Source organism: Stomoxys calcitrans, chromosome 2 (assembly GCF_963082655.1).
Source record: "Stomoxys calcitrans chromosome 2, idStoCalc2.1, whole genome shotgun sequence".
Taxonomy (NCBI): Eukaryota; Metazoa; Arthropoda; class Insecta; order Diptera; family Muscidae; genus Stomoxys; species Stomoxys calcitrans.
The window spans coordinates 197,683,599-197,706,111 of record NC_081553.1 but is presented as its reverse complement, the minus strand read 5'-3'; the positions used below and the strand labels follow the sequence as shown (position 1 = coordinate 197,706,111).

General features: G+C 39.5%; 2 protein-coding genes across 2 annotated transcripts in view; one reads left to right on the top strand and one right to left on the bottom strand.

Moving 5' to 3' along the window:
* The window catches only part of LOC106081788 (serine/threonine-protein kinase PAK 2), a 38,193-nt gene extending 35,042 nt beyond the window's left edge, over positions 1 to 3,151 (bottom strand). The window contains exon 1 of the mRNA XM_013243993.2: positions 203 to 3,151. Coding sequence (XP_013099447.1) covers positions 743 to 2,458 — 1,716 coding nt within the window. The 5' untranslated portion in view covers positions 2,459 to 3,151 and the 3' untranslated portion in view covers positions 203 to 742. The remainder of the gene's footprint in view (positions 1 to 202) is intronic.
* Positions 3,152 to 6,548: 3,397 nt separating this feature from the next.
* LOC106081770 (fibroleukin) lies at positions 6,549 to 19,057 on the top strand. Its single transcript, XM_013243964.2, has 4 exons — positions 6,549 to 6,933; positions 12,562 to 13,428; positions 18,036 to 18,624; positions 18,690 to 19,057. The coding sequence occupies exons 1-4, from the start codon at positions 6,657 to 6,659 to the stop codon at positions 18,883 to 18,885; spliced, it is 1,929 nt and encodes a 642-aa protein (XP_013099418.2). The 5' UTR covers positions 6,549 to 6,656; the 3' UTR covers positions 18,886 to 19,057.
* The last annotated feature ends 3,456 nt before the right edge of the window (positions 19,058 to 22,513 follow it).

Sequence of the window (22,513 nt, the reverse complement as noted above, 5' to 3'; positions counted from 1 at the left end):
ATTTTTAATGAAATGCATTTGGAAAATGATGTAAACATCATTGTGGTGTGTATTTCCGATTTGATGAAAACATCCACCCACCCACCCACCCACCCACCAACTTCCATAGACATCTATCCAGTGTTTATTACGATTTTTAAAATGTGCAGAAGTGTGAAATTCTTTTAAACAATTAATGTGAGGGGAAGAATATGGTTCTTACCTTTCAAGTAGAAGATTGAGGAAATGCCTTGGTATGTTAATATCGCCCAGCGACTGCAAATGGAATTCCTTTTGGCATTGTAAGTGTGATGACCATCATGGATGTGGATGATGATTGCAACTGCTCCAAAGTTCGTTCGTTCGGGATTTTGTATGGTAATACAAATATCATAAGTTTGGGCCACCGCCACCACCGATACCACATCTCAAGATGTGATTGATATTGTAATGTATATAATTTTAGTATAACTCATCTTCCCTCTCGCTCGCTCTCGTTCTTTCCTTTGTAGTCTTTCACTGATCACTTATTATTTACTTTTGACCTTATACATACATGCATTGCATTGGGTTTTTGCGTTTGTTGTGTGTGTGTGTGTGTTTTTTATTTTTTTTTTTTTTTGTATAAAAATGTATTTACAGCAGTTTGGAATCATCGCAGCCGCAAAGGATTCAAAGTTCAAATTGCATTCGTTTTTAAATCTATGATGATGACGTTTGGTTTTTACTAGGCACGCACAAAGATACCTATGCACGGCCTTTTCTATGTACCCTTTCGAAGTACCTTTTTGGCCGCCTTAATGTTGGGCACCAGAGCCTTCAGTTCACTGCAATCGCCTAGGAACGGATGCGTTAATAGCTCATCGGCTGTGGCTCGTTTATCCACCTCCACCTGGAGACAGCAGTCTAGGAAATCTTGTAGGTGTGGACTGAGTTTGTCCCAACTCTTTACATCGGGTCTACCATTTGCTGCTATTAGATATAAAGCCCTCAGAGGTGTCTCGTACAGATATGGCGGCTGGCCTTCAATCATTTCTATGGCCATAATACCTATGGACCATATGTCCACCTTTTTGCCATACTTTTTACGTGTGACCACTTCGGGGGCCATCCAATATGGAGTGCCTACCATTGTCTGGCGCTTTTCGTCGCCCTCAATGTTGGCACAAAAGCCAAAGTCTGTCACCTTCACTGAGCCATCCATGCCCAATAGCACGTTATCCGATTTGATGTCTCTGTGTATAATGCCCTTGGAATGCAAGAAACTTATGGCATATAATACTTCACGGCATACACAAGCAATTTGTCGCTCCTTCATAACAGTCTCGGTGACCACATCGGTGAGGGGGCCACCATCCATGTATTCCATTATCACCCATAAATGATCCTCGGGTTCCAAAAGATATGCATCCAGGAAATTTACTAGATTCTTGTGATTGAAATCCTTCAGTACTCTAATCTCGGTTAAAATGAGATCCTTGGAAGACTGATTCTTTAAATCGATGGTTTTGACGGCTACCTGATTTTCTGTTTGTTTATCGGCCGCTATAAATACAATGCCCGAAGCACCTTTGCCCACCTCTTGGGTGGTCTTATAACGTTCTCGGGGATCATCTAAATTGCAAATGGTCCTCAACTCTTCATAGATCTCTGAATCGGTTTTTTGCGTGCGTTTATCTTTGGAGCGGCGTAGTATAGTCTCATCGCCCTCACCCTCACCACCATCTTGTGCAGCGGGCTTGATGATAATAGTGTCTGTGTTAATTGTGCGATCATCTTGAGTCGAGAGGTTGCTCAAGTCTGCTAAACCTTTGGAATGTTTGTGTGTTATGCCCTTGGGTTTAGGCTTTGTTTGGGGCTTAGGCGGTAAAGTCTGTGTTTTTTTGGCAGGCAATGGTGGTGGCTGTTCGCCTATACCATCCATTTGAGGCTTTAGCGTTTCCCGCTGATGCTCCAGGTTGGACTCCAATTCCTTGATGACTTCATTCAAGCCGGTCAACCGCACATTGTTTTGGTGTTGCTTATCATTAAAACTATTATTACTGCTACTGCCGCAGGTGCTGGAGCCACTTGTGGTGCCACCACCACTGCCATCACTACTCCGATCATCTTCGGACTTGTCTAGATCTTGGGATTTGTGTTTATACTTGTAATTGACATAGTTATCGATTTCCTTGGACTCTTCGTGGATGGCTTCTTCAGTGATAAATGGTTTAAAGATGGCATCGTTTTCTTTCTTTTTTATGGAATAATTGTAGAATTTGACCGCTTGATATGCTGCGTCCGGATTCTTATCCTGTTCATCCCTTGTAATCTGGGCATTCATTAAACGCACCCAAGGGGCGGGCAAGCCTTCCAAAACACCTGTCTCTTCATTGCGTGAGACATGGAAGTGTCTTTGAAAGTTCGTGGGATTGCCGATTTCCGAGATGGGCTCTTTCTTGCGAAACCAGCCCTTTAAGCTAGTAAAACCGGACATTTTGTTGGTCTGTGACTTTTTTGGGGATTTTCTCAGCGAAGATGGCCGACAACGACCTTGTATGTACGTTTACACCCACAGAGTTGATGTCTCTGCCCAGAGAATAGATCTTCGTTGCTTTACTTCATGAGGAGACTCATTTGGTGTTTTGTTTCCCTTGCTGCTGCTGCTGGTGCATGTGTAGTAGCGTGAGTCATGCAAGTTCGTCGTATGCCGCTTATTCCAGCAGCGACACCACAATTCACTATCTATGTTTCTTTATTAATATTTTATTTTTAAGGAACTACTAAGGAAATACTCCGTAAAACGATAACACCACGAATATGAACACTAACACACAAAGAGCGGGCCCAATGGCTAAATGCACTACACTATGGCAGTCACCAATCTACTAATTTTCAATTTTCTTCACCGCCGACGACTTTTGAACTCCCCTTTTACGAACCGAATGAATTTTGCCTTTGTTATCACGTCGTTGCTTCTTTCTTCTTCGGATACAAAATACTTTACGAGCAAGAAATACTTTCATTCACTTGGCTAATTATTCGTTTGCGGATTAAACCCGTGGACCGTTTTTCACTTTATCCTTAATTTTTTCTACCTGGTACGATGTTTGGTTTCTCCTTGGGATTATAATATTACAATATTTTTGTGGAATTTTTTACACTTTACACTTACACATACATAAAAGGAGTGGCATGTAGCCATCGTCCAGGCTACGAAGTCGATATAACAAAAAAGCGGCGGCGTACTGCTGTTGAAAACATTGTTATCCCAGTAAGAACTTAAACCGACGTCGTCAAATGTCATCTCTAAAGAAATTTCACTGTTTAGCGACATGATAGAATAGAACGTTGACACATAAAAATATGATTAAAATTTTTCCAGCATTTAACTTGTAACTTGTTTCCAATAGCCTCAAGGCTGAATAATTGAAATGTATTCAGTTCAACTTTTGGAGGGGAATGCTGTCGAACTCCACATAAAAAAAGTCGGCGAAACGTTGACGAAAAATAGGCATAAAAGTAATAATCTGCTTTTAAGCCGAGTATTTTGTTCAGCATTTCGAGCGGAATGCTGCCAAACTCCATACAAAATTTCGCCGAAACGTTGGCTGAAAATCGGCGGAAAAATAGTAATCTGTTTATAGTGAGGAAAATGGCAAAAAACTATTAAAGTGGCAACACTTGAAACTATTGCCGGTACCACTTCGTTTTTCCGTTAAATTTAGTAAGTAAAATAAAATTTGCTTTTGGTGTAGAATTAAGTTGTCGGATTTTTATTTGCATTCTCTTTGTTGTTATCGTTTCTCGCATATTTTGTGCTCATGTACTCACACTTTCTGCACACATACATGTGTGCGTGTATACACAACTACATGCCGTGTAATAGAGCCTTAAACTGTGTAAATTTTATTAGGATATTGAAAGTCAAGCTACTATGGGTGAACAATCTCTTTCCTGACCATAGGGTCGCTAGCCGAGGGAGTGTGATGACCATTGGTTATTTCAAGGCGCCTATAACTCGCAGTAGCCCTTAAACATTGAACTACCGAAATTGTCTCCGTGCTGACAGACTAGTTATCATTTTTTACAGTGATTCCATTTCAGTGAATACAATGCCATCTATGCGTTCAAAATTATTACTAATAAACCTTCAAACTTTTACTGTAGCGTAGACAACAACCTCAAACATGGTAAGCAATTACAAGAACAAGCAATTGATTTCTACTTCGTAATGTTGACTCCAGGGGGTCGTTTAATGCATGCATTTGGGCCGGATTCGTATGTCATATGAAAATGTGTTATAATGCATACAACATACAATCTTACGTTGATGATGAGGGAAACAAAGTAAGCATTCTAAGGCAGTTATTTCAATTTAAACTCTGACTTCTCCATGATGGCACCTGGGGCAAAGGTAGTAAGCAAAAATGTGTCGTGAAATCTACATGCTCGTTCCGGACCATAGGATCGATAGCCAAGGGAGTGTGATGGCCATTGGTTATTTCAAGGCGCCAATAACTCGTCATATCGAGCATTATAAGCACTTAGTATTTAACCAACAACCGGTGTTTTTTATACCCACCACCGTAGTATAGGGGGTATATTCATATAGTCATTCCGTTTGCAACACATTGAAATATGAATTTCCGACCCTACAAAATACATATATATTTCGAATCTTCGTAAAATTCTAAGACGATTTAACGATGTCCGTGCGTTTGACGGTCCGTATGTTGTAATCACTCTAAAGCCTTCAAAATTGCTGGTTAAGTTCTTGAACGGGCAAAATTGGACCATGTTTGGATATAGCTGCTATATAGACCGATCTGCCAATTAGGGGTCTAATGCGCATAAATGCTTTATTTTTTATCAGATTTCGCAGTGAAACAGTGAGTAGTTTTAGACTTCCCAACATCCGGCCTAAATATGGTACAGATCGGACTATATTTAGATATAGCTGCCATATAGACCAGTCTGCCGATAAGGAGTCTGAAGCCCATAAAATATTTATTTATTACCTAATTTCGCTGAAATTTGTAACAGTGTAAATATGGTTCAGATCGGGCTATATTTCGATATAGCTGTCATATAGACCGATCTGCCGATAAGGGGTCTCTGAAGCCCATAAAAGCTTTATTTTTTAACCGATTTCGCTCAAGTTAGAAACAGAGAGTTGGCTAGAGCCTTTCGATATCCGGTCTTAATACGGTTCAGATCGGACTATATTTAGACAACGCTGCCATATAGACCGATCTGCTGATAAGGGGTCCAAAGCCCATAAAAGCTTTATTTATTACCTGATTTCGCTGAAATTTAAAACAGTGGTTTTTTAAGCCTTCCGAAATCTGACGTAAATATGGTTCAGATCGGACTATATTTATATATATTTGTCATACAGACCGATCTCCCAATAAGGGGTCTGAAGCCCATAAAACCTTTATTTATTACCCGATTTCGCTAAAATTTGAAACAGTGAGCAGTTCCAGGCCTCCCAACATTCGACCTAAATATGGTACTGATCAGACTATATTTAAATATAGCTGCTATATAGACCGATCCGCCGATAAAGGGTCTGAAGCCCATTAATACTTTACTTTTTATCCGATTTCACTGAAATTTGAAACAGTAAGTTGTTTTAAGCCTCCCGACATCCGACCAACAAATGAGTCAGATCAGACTATATCGATATAGCTGTCATACAGACCGATCTTCCAATTTAAGGTCTAAATCCCATAAAAGTAGATGTATTGTCTGAAAATGTTACTTGTATATGAGTTCTCGGGACCTGAATTAAATATGATCGAGACCAGCCACTACAACGATATAACTACGGATATAGTAGTGGAGTTATAATAAAATAGGATGATTATAATATCCTTGTTTAATTTGGTCCAGATCGGTTCAGATTTGGTTATAGGTGCCATAAAGAACCATCTCTCGATTTAAAGACTTGGCCCTATAAAAAGAGCATTTATTTTCCGATTTCGTTGAAATTTGACGCAGTGACTTATGTTAGGCTTTTCAACATCCGTGGCCTCTTTGGTTCAGATCGGTTTATAATTGAATTTAGCTGCCAAAAAGACCAAATTGAACAGTGTCTCATATATTTATTAGACCACTTAATATCCATGCCGAATTTGGGTGCTGAAGTTATTCAATTTTCACCGGATTGTGACGAACATATATACCCGAGGTGGTGGGTATCCAAAGTTCGGCTCGGCCGAACTTAATGCTTTTTTTTCTATACTACAGACTATCGGCAAAAAGAACAATTGCCGGCTTATTCAAACTCTCTTGGCTCCCCTCTGATTTTCAAATCACATACTCTATGCCACATTATTTCAAAAATTTCTCCAAGTTACTAGGCATGTGTGTTGTAGTGGCATCTTGTTCGTTTATTCCTTCATCCAGACACATAGTCCCCAAACCATTTTTGCACGCTTCAAATTGATTATTTATTGTATTGACAATGAAATATTCAATATTGCCAACATCTGGAATTAGTTTTTATGCTATTGGGGATTCGCGCTCGCTCCGCAAGACAACGAGCACTCCGGATATTTTAGTTGGTTTTGAGCATTACGAGTGCCAGCAGCTTCTCTCGACCGTCTTTTCGTCGTCCATCGGAAAGAAGTTTTGAATTAAGTTTCCACTTCAATTGGATCATAATCAGGAAGAATTTATTCTTCAAAATGATGGTGTCTTCTGTGGTTATGTTGCTTCTGGTGACAGTTTTATATAATCAAGCTAATAGTGCTGGAATACCCACACCTCCTACCAAAATGTCTACGTCAAGTTCACAAGTTCAAAATGGAAACCCCATCAAGAGGGATGCAACTAACAATTTGGACCACAAAATCCAATCTTTGATAGAGTCAATAGTGCGCATGGAGAATTCCATACAAAATTTACAAGAAAAATCCCACACCTGGTCTATTTTCCAACATCACATTGAATCATGGAATGATGGTAAAAAGAAACAACACCTTTAATATTGTGTATGTGCTATAAGAAAAAATAATTTTGCAAAGCATAATCCGATGAGTTTTGAATCATCCCAAAGAATAGTCACGTTCGTTTTTTATAAAGATTTCGATTGAAAAACTATGACGAATTTCCAAGAATTCTCGTTCATCTAATGCAGATACTTGTATTAGTGATCACACATATTGAGATTTTATGCATGCTATTTACTGCCTTCAAAGTCCATATCAGATAAAATATTGGGTTGCCCAAAAAGTAATTGCGGATTTTTCATATAGTCGGCGTTGACAAATTTTTTCACAGCTTGTGACTCTGTAATTGCATTCTTTCTTCTGTCAGTTATCAGATGGTTACTTTTAGCTTGCTTTAGAAAAAAGTGTAAAAAAAGTATATTTGATTAAAGTTCATTCTAAGTTTTATTAAAAATGCATTTACTTTCTTTTAAAAAATCCGCAATTACTTTTTGGGCAACCCAATATATACATTGGAGCTATATCTAAATCAGGACCGATTTTAATGAAATTTTGCGCACGTATTGGAACGTCAAATAAAACGTCTCATGCAAAATCGGACGAAAATATTGGTTTCTACAGGCTAAAGTCTATTTCGGATGAAAGACATATCGGGGACCAACATCTAAATCTAAACCGAATTTTATGAAATTTTGCACACGTATTAAGACGTCAAATAAAACACCTCGTGCTACATGTTGTTAAGATCGGACTAAAATAGTGACTTCTACAGCCTTTAAAGACCATATCGGACAAAAGATATATTTGGGAGCTATGTCTTAATCCAGACTGATTTATATGAAATTTTGCACTCGCATTGCACCTTCAATAAAACAACTCGCGCTAAATTTTGTAGAAATCGGTCAAAAATTGTGTCTACTACAGCCTTTAAAGTTAAAATCGGATGAAAGATCTATATGGGAGGTACATTTAAATCTGAACCGATGAAATTTTGCACACATATGAAGACGGCAAATAAAGCACCCCGTGCCAAATTTGGTCAAGATCGGACTAAAATTGTGGCTTCTACAGCCTTAAAATGCCATATTGAAACTTTAAAGAAAACACTTCGTGCAAAATGTTTTAAAGATCCGACTAAAATTGTGGCTGCTATAGCCAAAAATGTCATATCGGATGAAAGTTATATATGGGAGCTATATCTAAATTTTGACCGATTTTGGCGAAATTTTGCACACTTATGAGGACGTTTAATAAAACACCCCATGCCACATTTTGTAAAGATCGGACAAAAATTCTGGCTTCTACAGCCTTAAAAGGCCATATCGGATGAAAGATATATATGGGAGCTATATCTAAATTTGAACCGATTTTTATGAAATTTCGCAGTCGTATTGAAACTTTAAAGAAAACACTTCGTGCAAAATGTTTTAAAGATCCGACCAAAATTGTGGCTGCTAAAGCCAAAAATTCCATATCGGATGAAAGTTATATGTGGGAGCTAGATCTAAATTTAGGCCGACTTTGGTGAAATTTTACACACATATGAGGACGTTTAATAAAACACCCCATGCCACATTTTGTAAAGATCGGACAAAAATTCTGGCTTCTACAGCCTTAAAAGGCCATATCGGATGAAAGATATATATGGGAGCTATATCTAAATTTGAACCGATTTTTATGAAATTTTGCAATCGTATTGAAACTTTAAAGAAAACACTTCGTGCAAAATGTTATAAAGATCCGACCAAAATTGTGGCTGCTAAAGCCAAAAATTCCATATCGGATGAAAGTTATATGTGGGAGCTAGATCTAAATTTAGGCCGACTTTGGTGAAATTCTACACACATATGAGGACGTTTAATAAAACACCCCATGCTAAATGTTGTAAAGATCGGACAAAAATTCTGGCTTCCACAGCCTTAAAAGACCATATCGGATGAAAGATATATATGGGAGCTATATCTAAATTTGAACCGATTTTTATGAAATTTTGCAGTCGTATTGAAACTTTAAAGAAAACACTTCGTGCAAAATGTTTTAAAGATCCGACCAAAATTGTGGCTGCTAAAGCCAAAAATTCCATATCGGATGAAAGTTATATGTGGGAGCTAGATCTAAATTTAGGCCGACTTTGGTGAAATTTTACACACATATGAGGACGTTTAATAAAACACCCCATGCCAAATGTTGTAAAGATCGTACAAAAATTCTGGCTTCCACAGCCTTAAAAGACCATATCGGATGAAAGATATATATGGGAGCTATATCTAAATTTGAACCGATTTTTATGAAATTTTGCAGTCGTATTGAAACACTTCGTGCAAAGAAAACACTTCGTGCAAAATTTTGTAAAGATCCGACCAAAATTATGGCTGCTAAAGCCAAAAATTCCATATCGGATGAAAGTTATATGTGGGAGCTAGATCTAAATTTAGGCCGACTTCGGCGAAGTTTTACACACATATGAGGACGTTTAATAAAACACCCCATACCAAATTTTGTAAAGATCGGACCAAAATTGTGGCTACTACAGCCTTAAAAGACCATATCGGATGAAATATATATAAGGGAGCTATATCTAAATCTGAACCGATTTTTATGAAATTTTGCACACATATGAAGTCGTCAAATAAAGCACTCCGTGCCATATTTGGTAAAGATCGGACTAAAATTGTGGCTTCTACAGCCTTAAAATGCCATATCGGATGTAAGATATAAATGGGAGCTATATCTAAATCTGAACCGATTTCATTCAAAATCAATAGCGTTCGTCCTTGGGCCAAAAAAGAAACATGTGTTAAATTTCATGACAATCGGACAATAAATGCGATCTGTAACTTGATCACAAGAATACATGGACAGACAGACGGACATAGCTAAATCGAATAAGGAAGTGATTCTAAGCCGATCGGTATACTTATCAATGGGTCTAACTCTTCTCCTTCTAAGCGTTGCAAACAAATTCATAAAGTTATAATAACCTGTACCACAGTGGTGGTGTAGGGTATAAAAAGTAAAAGCGTTCTTAGTTCGGCCGGGCCGAATCTTGGGAACCCACCACCATGTATTCCGCTAAAATATGGGAGCTATATCTATTTATAGACCGATTTGGACCGTACTTGACGCAGTTGTTGAGAGTCATAACAGAACGCTATATGCAAAATTTCTGCTACATCGGATGAAAATTAAGGCTTCTAGGGGCTCAAGAAGTCAAATCCGGAAATCGGTTTATATGGGAGCTATATCAGGTTCTCGACCAATTTGGACCGTTCTTGGCATAGTTATTGGAAGTCATAACAAAACACTACGTGCAAAATTTTTAGCCAAATCGGATGAAAATTGTGGCTTCCAGGGGCTCAAGAAGTCATATCCGGCGATCGGTTTATATGGGAGCTATATCAGGTTATAGACTGACTTGAACCATACTTGGCTCCGTTATTGGAAGTCATAACAGAACACTATGTGCAAAATTTCAGCTAAATCGGATAAAAATTGCAGCTTCCAGGGGCTGAAGAAGTCAAATCCGGAGATCGGTTTATATGTTATCTATATCAGGTTCTCGATCAATTTGGACCGCACTTGGCTCCGTTGTTGGGAGTCATAACAGAACACTATATGCAAAATTTCTGCCAAGAAGTCAAATCGAGAGATCGGTTTATATGGGATCTATATCAGGTTATACACAGGAAGTCATAACAGAACACTACATGCAAAATTTCAGCCAAATCGGACAAAAATTATGGTTTCAATGGGCTCAAGAAGTCAAATCGGGAGATCGGTTTATTACGGCTTCCAGGGGCTCACGAAGTCAAATCGGAAGATCTGTTTATATGGGGGCTATATCCAAATCTGAACTGATATAGCCCATTTGCAATCCCCAACGACCTACATCAATATTAAGTATCTGTGCAAAATTTCAAGCGGCTAGGTCTACGCGTTCGACCGCTATCGTGATTTCGACAGATGGACGCACGAACGGTCATAGCTAGTTTGAATCAGAATTTCGTGGCGATTAAGAATATATATACTTTATGGGGTCCTAGATCAATATTCTATTATGGAGGAATTCTTCAACTCAACTAATGCTGCCAGTACACGACAAGTGCGTTACATATGTGCCGAACTTTGTGCCGCAGTGTGACACCTCTTTGGGGAGAAGTTTTTACATGGCTGCCATACAATTTTTATACCCTCCACCATAGGATGGGGATACACTTATTGCGTCATTTTTTCTGCAGCTCCTCGAAATATTCATCCAAGACCCCATAAAGGGTATATATATTCTTGATCGTCATGACATTATCAGTCGATCTAGCCATGTCCGTCCGTCAATCCCTCCGTCCCTCTGTCTGTCGAAAGCTAACTTTCGAAAGAGTTAAGCTATCCGCTTGAAATTTTGCACAAATACTTCTTATTAGTGTATGTCGGTTGGAATTGTAAATGGGCCATATCGGTCCATGTTTTCATATAGCTGCCATATAAACCGATCTTGGATCTTGAATTCTTGAGCCACTAGAGGGCGTAATTCTCATCCGGTTTGACTGAAATTCGGCATGACGTGTTTCGATATGACTTCCAACAACTGTGCTAAGTATGGTTCAAATCGGTTCATAACCTGATATAGCTGCCATATAACCCGTTCTTGGTTCTTGATTTCTTGAGCCACTAGAGGGCGTAATTCTAAACCGTTTTGGCTGAAATTTTGCATGAGGTGTTTCGTTATGATTTCAAAGAAATGTACCGAGTATGGTTGAAATCGGTTATTAACATGATATAGCTGACATATGAACCGATCTTGGGTCTTTCTTTCTTGAGGGCGCAATTCCTATCCAAATTTGATGAAATTTGGTATGACGTGTTTCGTTATAACTTCCAATAAATCCATATAAGCCGGCCTGGGATCTTGACTTCTTGAGCCTCTAGAGGCATCAAATAGCATAGTTCCTCACAAATGTCGCCAGCATTATGCAAATTCCTGGCTTAAAATTGGACCCGCGAAGGACCTACGTAGTCTTGAGAATTTAGAATCCCCCTTAACCCTAGGCAATATGGGTATCAAATGAAAGGTATTAGCGAGTAGATCACGAATATGGAAAAACATGGCGAAAAAGTGGACCCGGGAAAGACCAACGGTGTCTTGGGAATTTTGAATCCTGGTAACATAGGCAATATGGGTATCAAACAAAAGGTATTAGTGAGTATATTACTAATATGCTAATGGTTTTGCCCCCTAGTGTGGTCCAGGGGCCTTTGCCTCAAAAACTGACTTCAGATTCGTATTCCTGGGGTCAAACCTAAAGGTGGTGCAAAAAATAAGAAAAATCGTGGATGCGCCCTATAAATGGCATTTTCCCCCGTTCTAATGCTTTGCAACGTACTATGGTGGACCTCCATCTTTATTCCCACATTTAGGAAGAACACAATGGACCTAATGGGTCTGAGGGAAGGGGCCAAGACTGCTAGGCTCGTGCCCTCATTTTTTATTTATAAGCAATCCTTTTTATATATACAAAAAAAATTTAAAATTTGTATATGATTTTTCGAAATTTAATTTTTCTAATTTTCTAAAATTTTTTTATTTCCCTAAAAATTTTTTTGTTGAAATTTCTTTCAAAACTCTTTAATCCTTGTATAATCTTAGGTTTGAGAACTGTGGAAAATAAATTGGATATACTAAAGCGTTCCCATGACGATCAACAGGATGTGCTTAATAAACTCGATCTTTCGCTCATCACGGCTCAAGAAAATGCAGCACTCATGGATGAAATAAGGGATACCCTCCAGAAGGATCAAAGTCTTCAAGTCGAGTCTTCATCCAAAGTCAATATGATATGGCGTCATTTGCAAACAATGCAAAACAATGGTGGTGGCAAACAAAAAGGTGGAAGTTCTTCCTCATCATCGTCTACGCCATCGAATAAGAAAAAGGGAAATTTGATGGTATCCGAATCATCTTCATCCTGCAATGGAACTGGGAAATTACTGCACACCATTATCCATCAAATGGCTCAACAGAAGGATCTTAAACAATTACATTCTGTGGATAAGCGTATTGGTAAAAATTTGGAAACTTTAACGCAATCTCTGCCCCATGTCTTGGATAAACAAGACGAAATGGTTATGCGTCTACAACGATCCAATGAATGTTGTTACTCCTTATCCAGCGAATTGACCACATTCACCGAGAGTTCCGATATACTTTTGAAGCGTATCGAACGACTTATAAATAATGTCAGCGAAAAGTTAAATAGAATAGAACAACTTCAAAGTAGCAGCAGCGAAGAGTTGGAGGAGGACAATACCAAAGAAAATGCAGAGGAAGAAAGTCATGTTGGCGACATGAGTGGGATATTTGTTGATGTCAGTGAAGCTATGGATCATAGTAATGAATCGTCAATGGAAAGCGTTGAGGTGGAATCTATGGATGAACAGGAGGAGGAAACAGTTACTGCAGTCAATTCTTTCGATTCAAATGAGTCACAAACTGAATTGTACGGACAGGATGTTGGTAAGTGGCGATATTGTGTTAAATTCTTGTAAACCCATATGCAGCCCCCGTCATAGCTTAGTTGCCATCGTAGCTTGGAGGTTAGCATGTCCTGCTTTAGCACTAAACGTCTAGGTACAAATCCCGGCGAGAACATTAGAAAAAAAAGTTCAGCGGTGGTTATCTCCTCCCCGTGCTGGCAACACTTATGAGTTATTTACCTTAGGCAATTCGCGGTGTAAACTTCTATGCTAAATTGATGATGCATTGGCGACGCTCTGTGGTAAGCCTTCCGACTACGGAAGTCCCCCAGGAGATCCCTTATCATAGAGCTTAAATTTGTATAGGACAGCACTCATTGACAACACGCTGCTATTCCACAATAGATTTTCCATGGGCAAGTTTGCATTTGCTAAGGCTTTCAACCTCCTTCTACTGTTCGCTTGGGTAGTCGATGTTTCTTCCCCATAACTTGTCTCAATTTTGAGAAACTTCTTTTTGTCGAAGCTTACACCAAAAATTACAAATTTTCTCCAAGAACATTCCACTAAGGAACAGGGGCAAACTTCTCACGTATCAATGATTGCAGTCCGATCCAAGTTTATAGCCGAGTCCGAACGGCGTGCCGCAGTGCGACACCTCTTTGAAGAGAAGTTTAACATTTCATAGTACCTCACAAATGTTTGCCAGCATTAGGAGAGAAAAACCAACGCTGAAATTTTTTTCTGATGGTCTCGCCAGGATTCGAACCCTGGCGTTCAGCGTCATAGGAGGACGAAGCTTAAACCATAACAAGAAAAAATTTGGTAAATCATTAGCATGAAGCCACCGTGGTACAGGGGTTAGCATGTCCGTCTATTAGGCTAAACACCTGGGTTCGAATCCTGACGAGAACAACAGAAAAAGTTTGCAGTGTTGGGTTTTTAACAATGTTAGGACCAAGAAATTCCATACTGTTGGACCGGGTTCCAAGAAACCGGAAACCTATAAGCCAAGAAACGCAAGGATCAATTATGGGTTTCATGGCATGATAATGAGGGGCAAAGTAGCAGGGTGCCCAAAAGGAGGGCATTTTATCACCACTCCTATGTGTGACCATCATGCATGGCCTACTACGGATCCTGTTTGTAAATCGATTTAAAACTGGTTTTAATACTTCAAAGGGACAGGAGTCCAAATCAGCTATGTAGAAAGGCTGAAAGGGTTTTGGGGATAGCACACGACTGGACCAGACTAGGGGTTCAGAGAAAAATGAAAGCTGATTGTTTGCAAGGTAGACAAAGGTTGACAGATTCGAAGAGCCTCGTTTCCTTAACAAACCCATTTCGATAGGTAATTTAACAGGAAATAACACATCCAGGAGCATATATAGAAGGCTCGCAGATGTGGAGCAGTATATAGGTGGGCCATAGTCTCGAAATGAAGGCTAACTCCGGAAATAGTTCGCTGGCTTTACAGGAGCGTCATTAGACCAATACTAACTTACGCCTCGGTTGTTGTTGGACGGCGATGGAGAAGAAGTGGAAGCTAGGGAAATAGCAACAGGTTCAGAGATCATGGTTTTCTGGCAATGAACCACGCCTACAATTCTAACATAGATGTACGACCCATAGACATACAGATTAAATACGAGTGGATAGTGGATTCTAGCGGGTATGGAAGAGCTTTCCGATTGAGTACCGGTTTGACGGAACACTGGTAATACTATAAGGTGGCTCATGATATGCCAAAGCTCCAAGACGAAAGTGGCGGACAGGCCTAGGTGCTTCATTGAGGACCCAGAGGACGAGTTCTGCTTACGGCTATAGTGTCAAGATCGCATGTCAACATCTTTAACAACATGGACGATAATTTTGGGAACGGTCTTGGAGTACAGGAGAAGATTAATGCCTTCTCTGGGTATTGCACAATCTGCATCATCTGGCTGACGGGACATAGGGAGTAAGGGGGAATGAAAGGCCAGACAACTTGGCTGTAAGAGGCAGAACACTGCCGTCGATAAACTTGGAAGAGGTTTCGGATTTAGTACCGGTTTGACGGAACTCTGGTAATACCATTAGGTGTTCCTGCTACGCCGAAGACTCGAGACGAGAGGGGCGAGGTTTCGGATTGAGTACCGGTTTGACGGAGTTTTGGTAACACCATTAGATGGTTCATGCTACGCCGAATCCCCAAGACGAGAGTGGCGAACAGGTGCTTCGTTGAGGACCCAGAGGACGAGTTCTTTTTACAGCTACAGTGTCAAGGTCGCATGTTAATATCTTTAGCAACATGGACGATAATTTTTGGAACGGTCTTGGAGTACAGAAGAAAATTAACGCCTTCTCTGAGTATGGCAAAATCCGCATCACCAGGCTGACGGGACATAGGGAGTAAGGGGGAATGAAAGGCAAGACAACTTGGCTGTAAGAGACAGAACACTGCCGTCAACAAACTTGTTGAATGCGAAGCTCTTTAAGGCAACGAAGATTCGAGTTTATTGCGTGGGCGAAGGACTCGTATGAGACATTGGAAGGGTGGAAAAGACGACGAAAATCCTATGCCCCCAATCGTGACAAGACTAGGCTTATACTCAGCTGTAGTAAGAAGAAGATTAATATGGCTTTCGGTATCATTAGGGGACATAAAAGACTTTATGCAGATGCAGTGAGTGTGGGGAAGACGAAAAGATCCTTCTTAATTCGGTGTAACTGAGACCTCTTTTATGCTCTTCTCAAGCGTCCCATAACGCACCAGATCTTCATAGCCCCACCAGACGCAGACTATTATCTTTTTGGCTGCAGCTCTTGCTTGTCCCTTGGCTTTGGCGACTCTCTGGGGCCAATAACTTCTTCTTCTTAAGCTTTCAATTAACGTAGCGGGAGTATTTGGATTTATCCCCGAAAGAAAGATTTGAAATTATAATCAAACTTCGGTTTTTTATACCCACCACCGAAGGATGGGGGCATATTCATTTTGTCATTCCGTTTGCAACACAAAAAAATATCTATTTCCGTAAAAATTTCAGCGTAAAAATCTAAGACGATCTAGCCATGTCCTGCCGTCTGTCCGTCTGTCTATTGAAATCACGCTACAGCCTTTAAAAATAGAAATATTGAGCTGAAACTTTGCACAGATTCTTTTTTATCTATAAGCAGATTAAGTTCGAAGATGGGCTATATCGGACTATATCTTGATATAGCCCCCATATAGACCGATTCGCCGATTTAGGGTCTTAGGCCCATAAAAGCCACATTTATTATCTGATTTTGCTAAAATTTGGGACACTGAGTTGTGTTAAGCCACTCGATATCTATCTTCAATTTGGCCCAGATCGGTCCAGATTTGGATATAGCTGCCATATAGACCGATCTCTCGATTTAAGGTTTTGGGCCAAAAAAGGCGGATTTATTGTCCGATGTCGCCGAAATTTGGGACAGAGAGTTGAGTTAGGCCTTTCGACATTCATCTGAAATTTGGACTACATCGATCCAAATTTGGATATAGCGGCCATATAGACCGATCTCTAGATTTAAGGTTTTGGGCCCATAAAAGCCGCATTTATTGTCCGATGTAGTCGAAATTTGGGACAGTGAGTTATGTCGGGCCCTTCGACATTGTTCTTCAATTTGGCCCAGATCGGTCCAGATTTGAATATAGCTGCCATATAGACCGATCTCTCGATTTAAGGTTTTGGGCCCATAAAAGGAGCATTTATTATCCGATTTCGCCGATATTTGGGACAGTGAATTGTGTTAGGCTCTTCGACATTTTCCTGCGACTTGGCCCAAATCGGTCCAGATTTGTATATAGCCCCATAAAAGGCGCATTTATAATCCGATTTCACTGAAATTTGACACAGTGACTTATGGTAGGCTTTTCGACATCCGTATCGTATATGGCTCAGATCGGTTTATTTTTAGATATGACTACCATAAATAATAACTTGTACTAATTAGTATTTGGTCCAAATCGGAAGATATTTTGATATAGCTGTTATTTAGCATAAGGTATGAATTTTTTATCGGATTTTGACGAAAGTGGGGTTACATATATACCCGAGGTGGTGGGTATCCAAAGTTCGGCCCGGCCGATCTTAACGCCTTTTTACTTGTTTGTATTTGTCCTTAAGTTTGTGTTGCACCCAATCTGGATGCTGGTAAATATCCAGTTCTAGGAACCTTGCAACTTGGATGATGTACTCCTAGATTCAACTGGACAGATCCACGGTATAAGCGACCAATAGGATTTGCGGCGTTTTGTTTTCCCCGATTTTGCCGGATCAACTTTGGTCTGGCGTCAGAGGTTAACTTCGTTTGGCGCTATGGGCAATGGATGCTCTCCAAGAACGACATGCTCTCAGTTGCTGTTTTCCGCTTCCACTACCATATTCTAGGGAATGCAGTTTAAGTCTGCCAGATATATCGCTTAATACACTGAGCCTGTCGCTTCAGTTAATGAAGATCCAACTGACGTCTCTGAGCGGTAGTTTCTAGCAGAAGGAGTTGCACATAAGATTTCTCTGAATTATCTTGAAAGATTTATCTGAATTATCTGATATTTATCTATATGGGGAAAGGCAAAAGCATTGATTTAAAAACCTAGTCAACTTACTAAACTTTCGAATTTTTATTTTTATTTTATTGAAGAATTCATAAGACCTGAACTTGGCGGCTGTCATGAATTGAATATAGACTATGATGAAACAGATGATGATGCATCCACACGCTTAGATGGAATCTATAAATTTGCTAGTCCCGAAATAAACGAACTGGAAAGGGATTTTAACGAACGACTTTGTGTATTCCCAACGGAGAATAGTACTGGCGGTTTGCCTTGGACTGTCATCCAGCAGCGTGTGCCATCATTGCTGCAGGAAAGTTTTAATCGTTCTTGGCTGGAATATCGCAATGGTTTTGGTCATTTGCATAAGGATTTCTGGTTTGGCAATGAATTTATTCATCGCCTAGTGTATCCCGAAGACTATGAATTACGCATCGAATTGGAAGATTTTGAAGGCAAACAAGTTTGGGCTGAATATGGCATTTTTCGCATAGATACGGAGAAGTATAACTATAACCTATTGATTGGCGATTATCGATCTACCAGCACGGTGGCTGATGCTATGAAATATCACAATGATCATGATTTTAGTACATACGATAAACGCAACGATAACACTGTGGATGCATGTTGTTCCTGTGCAGTGGGCTATGGTTCTGGTTGGTGGTTTGATAAGTAAGAAAGAATACCTAGTACCCCAGAATCAAAATTCTAGTTTATTAACCTTACTTAATTTTCAGTTGTTCCGAGGCAAATCTAAATGGTATCTATCATTTCACACCCATGGGTCATAATTACAATGGCGTTATGTGGGAGTTATGGCATGGCGATTATTCGTTGAAAAAAACACGCATGATGGTGCGTCCCAGGAGTAATAACAACGAAAGCATTGATTCACCTCAAAATCATGAGAGCAAAGGCAATGAGGATCCTTAAATACTTTAAGTTATAACATTTTAATTTTTAATCATTTTTATCATTTTAATTTTTTCAAAACAATATTATTATTAACCAGTTAGATTGAAATGCAAAAGGGCATAAAAGAAAAAACTTACCTCGTAAAATGCTAAGTGGTAAAATATACTCGAACTAAGTGGTAAAATATACTCGAATCTCGAAAAATAAACAGAACGAGAATTAAGTTTGGTCAACAAGTTTAAATCTTAATGTACTTTTGCACTGCTCACTAAAGTACGTTTGCACTGCTCACTAAAAAGTGTCTTATGGCTCTTTCGGATTTATTTTTAAATCCCAAATTAATCCGTTTTTATTGCCGAATAATCATTAAAAGTACCAAAAAAGCAACTGTGGCCTAAAATTCTATATGAGTGTGTGTGATATATATGCATGTACGCTTGCAAAGCGGATTTAAAAAGGTAGTCTCACTCGAACAGCTGCCTGCTAACAGCCCGCCAGGTATGACGATATTAAGTTAACAGATTTTTGTTTGAAATTTCTTTGTTGATATCTTCTTTCCCGCATATTCTCTGCTCATGTACGCACACGTATACACACACTCACACAAATTTCTTTGTGTGTGTTGGCAAAACGTCGATCAGCTTGATGACAACATGACGGATTGCACCATATGATTTGTAGTTGTTGTACAAATGAGGCCACCTTTAATTGTTTCGCCATGGTACGCTTTTGTATTTCACTTAACTTATTTAAAACACAAGTCAACGGTCTGAATTTGTTATCGTATTTAATTAATAGCACGTTTACCTTAAAATTTTTATGATCCCGATTTAACTTAATCCAAAAAAATCCTGTCCGTTTACACTGATTTTTTTATGCGCCTCCATGAATGTGCATATCACACACAGCCATACACAATTCTTGAAAACAGTTGCATATTTTGGTACTTTTATCACTTTTACTATTCAGCCATGAAATCGGGTTTATTTGGGATTTAAAAATAAATTCTGCAAAAATGGGATTTATTTTAGTATGGTAAAACCTGCAAGAAAACACAGGATTAAGTACGTAAATCTCGAAGTGGCCCCAAATCTGGATTTTGTGGCAAAAATGCATTTTACGGCGTAGTTTGCAAAAAAAATTTTGCATACTCCCTAATTTTGAACCAAAAAAATCCGAATATAAAGTCCGTTTTTGGGCTCGGGCCCGTGGACACCCCTAGGTGCACCAGCTGCCGAGGTTCCTACAGTGGACGAGCATATCGGTGAACGGGACATCGTTTATCGAGGGGCTAAGGAAGTATGAGCTATGTTTAGACCCTGGACCTCTATACTAGGTATAGTCTAGATCGGCTTATATTTGGATATAGCTGCCGTATATACCGATGTCTCAATTTATGGTCATTGGCCCTTAAAATCTGCATTTATAACCTGATTTCGCTGATTTGGCACAGTGAGCTTTGTACCACCCAACGACGTCTGCCGAGTATGATTCAAATCGGACCCAGATAAATCCCATATAGACCAATCTCCCGATTAAAGGCGCTGTCCCAATAAATGGGGAATTAATTACCTGGTTCTGTTGAATTTTGTAAAACAGTCAGTAACCTGATAACATCCTTTGCGAACATGGTGCAGATAAGACCATATTTGGATATAGCTACCTTATAAACCGATTTCCTGGCTTTGGATCATGAACCCACACAAGACCAATTTGAAATTTGGAAGTGAGTTTTGTAAGACCCCATTTGTCATGGGTTTTGGACATCATTACTGATTTGGCTACTATCGCTGTTGCGGTGGCGATGATGAGTATTACGCCCTTTAGATGCTCTTGCAACCATTTCAGTTACCCGGGTGCCAACTGCGGCAGTGCGAACCTCTTGATAGGATGGATGATTTCTACGATAATAGCGCGAATGAGGCGTGGGCTAGTGCTATGGGCTGCAGGGTGGCGAAAGCCCTGTGGCCGAGTATTTCGGGGACTAGAATATCGCTTATCCAGGGGCTAAGGAAGTATGAGTTATGTTTGGTCCCTCGACATCCGCACTGGGTATAGTCTAGATCGGCTCATATTTGTATATAAAGGTGATGGGCGCTGATTTGACACAGTGAGCTTTGTACGACCCAACGACGTCTGTGCCGAACTTAATGCATTTTTACTTGTTTTCTTCTACCATCTTCAAAGACCATCATGGTGGGCCTTAGGTCTCTGAGTGAAGCGGAAGTCCAGGTAGCTAGTCACGTGCCTTCCAACGTAAACGAACCTACTTGTTCGAAAATTATCATCCTTCATAATCCGCCACAGTAGCGTTCTTACGAATTGTTTGTAGGGTCCTCTTTGGGAGAATGGATGGATTCAGCTCAGCGGAGATACCCTCGGAATTTCATGGTCCCCTTATTGGTGCTACCGCGGCAGTCCATTATGTGAGAAAAGGTATTGCGTATGGGACAACAAGCTATATACGGCTGGCTGAAGCGAACGGGTCGCGGATGAGAGCTAATCGAGCATATGAAGGTATTGATGACCCAATACCTGGAACTATCTGAAGATAAGTTATTTCGATTGTGGACACTGCAACTCACCTAATTTGGCCCCTCTTGCTCTAGAACAGTGGTGTGCACACAAACACTTGTGTATACCTTTTCGAAGCCCATGATATTGTGCAAGTACACAATAAAGCTAGCAACTAATTGAACTAATTAAACTCTTTTAGACCCACCAGCACTGTTATTCTCTCTATATATTGAAGATAAAACTCCCCCACCCACGACTTTTTTAGCATTGGTCGATGATTACAACATATTCTAGATAAATTTTTTTCTGTTAGATTTCCTTCCCCAATGCATGCAATTCATAATGTTGCAAATTGCAAATTTTGCCCATGAATATTCCATTAAGGAGCAGGGGCAAACTTCTCACATATCAATGAGTGCAGTCAGATGCAAGTTTAAGCTCAATAATAAGGGGCCTCCTTTTTATAGCCGAGTCCGAACGGCGTGCCGCAGAGCGACACCTCTTTGGAGAGAAGTTTTACATGGCATAGTACCTCACAAATGTTGCCAGCATAAGGAGCGGAAAAACCACTGCTGAAAATTTTTTCTGATGGTCTCGCCAGGATTCGAACCCAGGCGTTCAGCGTCATAGGCATTCATAATGTTACTGTAGCAATTAATTTTTAATTGGTCCAATTAAAAATTGAATTTCAATAATTTTTTTAATTGGATCAATTAAAAAATTGATTGAAAATTTTAAAATATGTCAACCATTTTTTTAATTGGATCTATTAAAAACTTTATTGAAACTTTCAAAATATTTCAATATATTTTTAATTGAATACCCAATTTTTTTGATTGAAAAAATGTTTATTACCTTTTTCAAAACCTTTGATTGATATTATCATTTTCGTAAACGGTCATACCATTTTCTTTGGCTTTCATGTAAATCAATCATTCGGTAGGAGTTGGCCTGGTAAAACTCGACATAGTTACGTCTTCAGTTGCCAATGAAAGATTCAAGTTTAACTTAACACCTATTTAAATCTATCTTTATTTAATATAAAATTGTCTACAGCTGAAGGCTGAAGACAACTCACAAGCAACTAGCAATTGCTTTTGTCTACGTCGTGAAGGGTTGCCATCTCGTT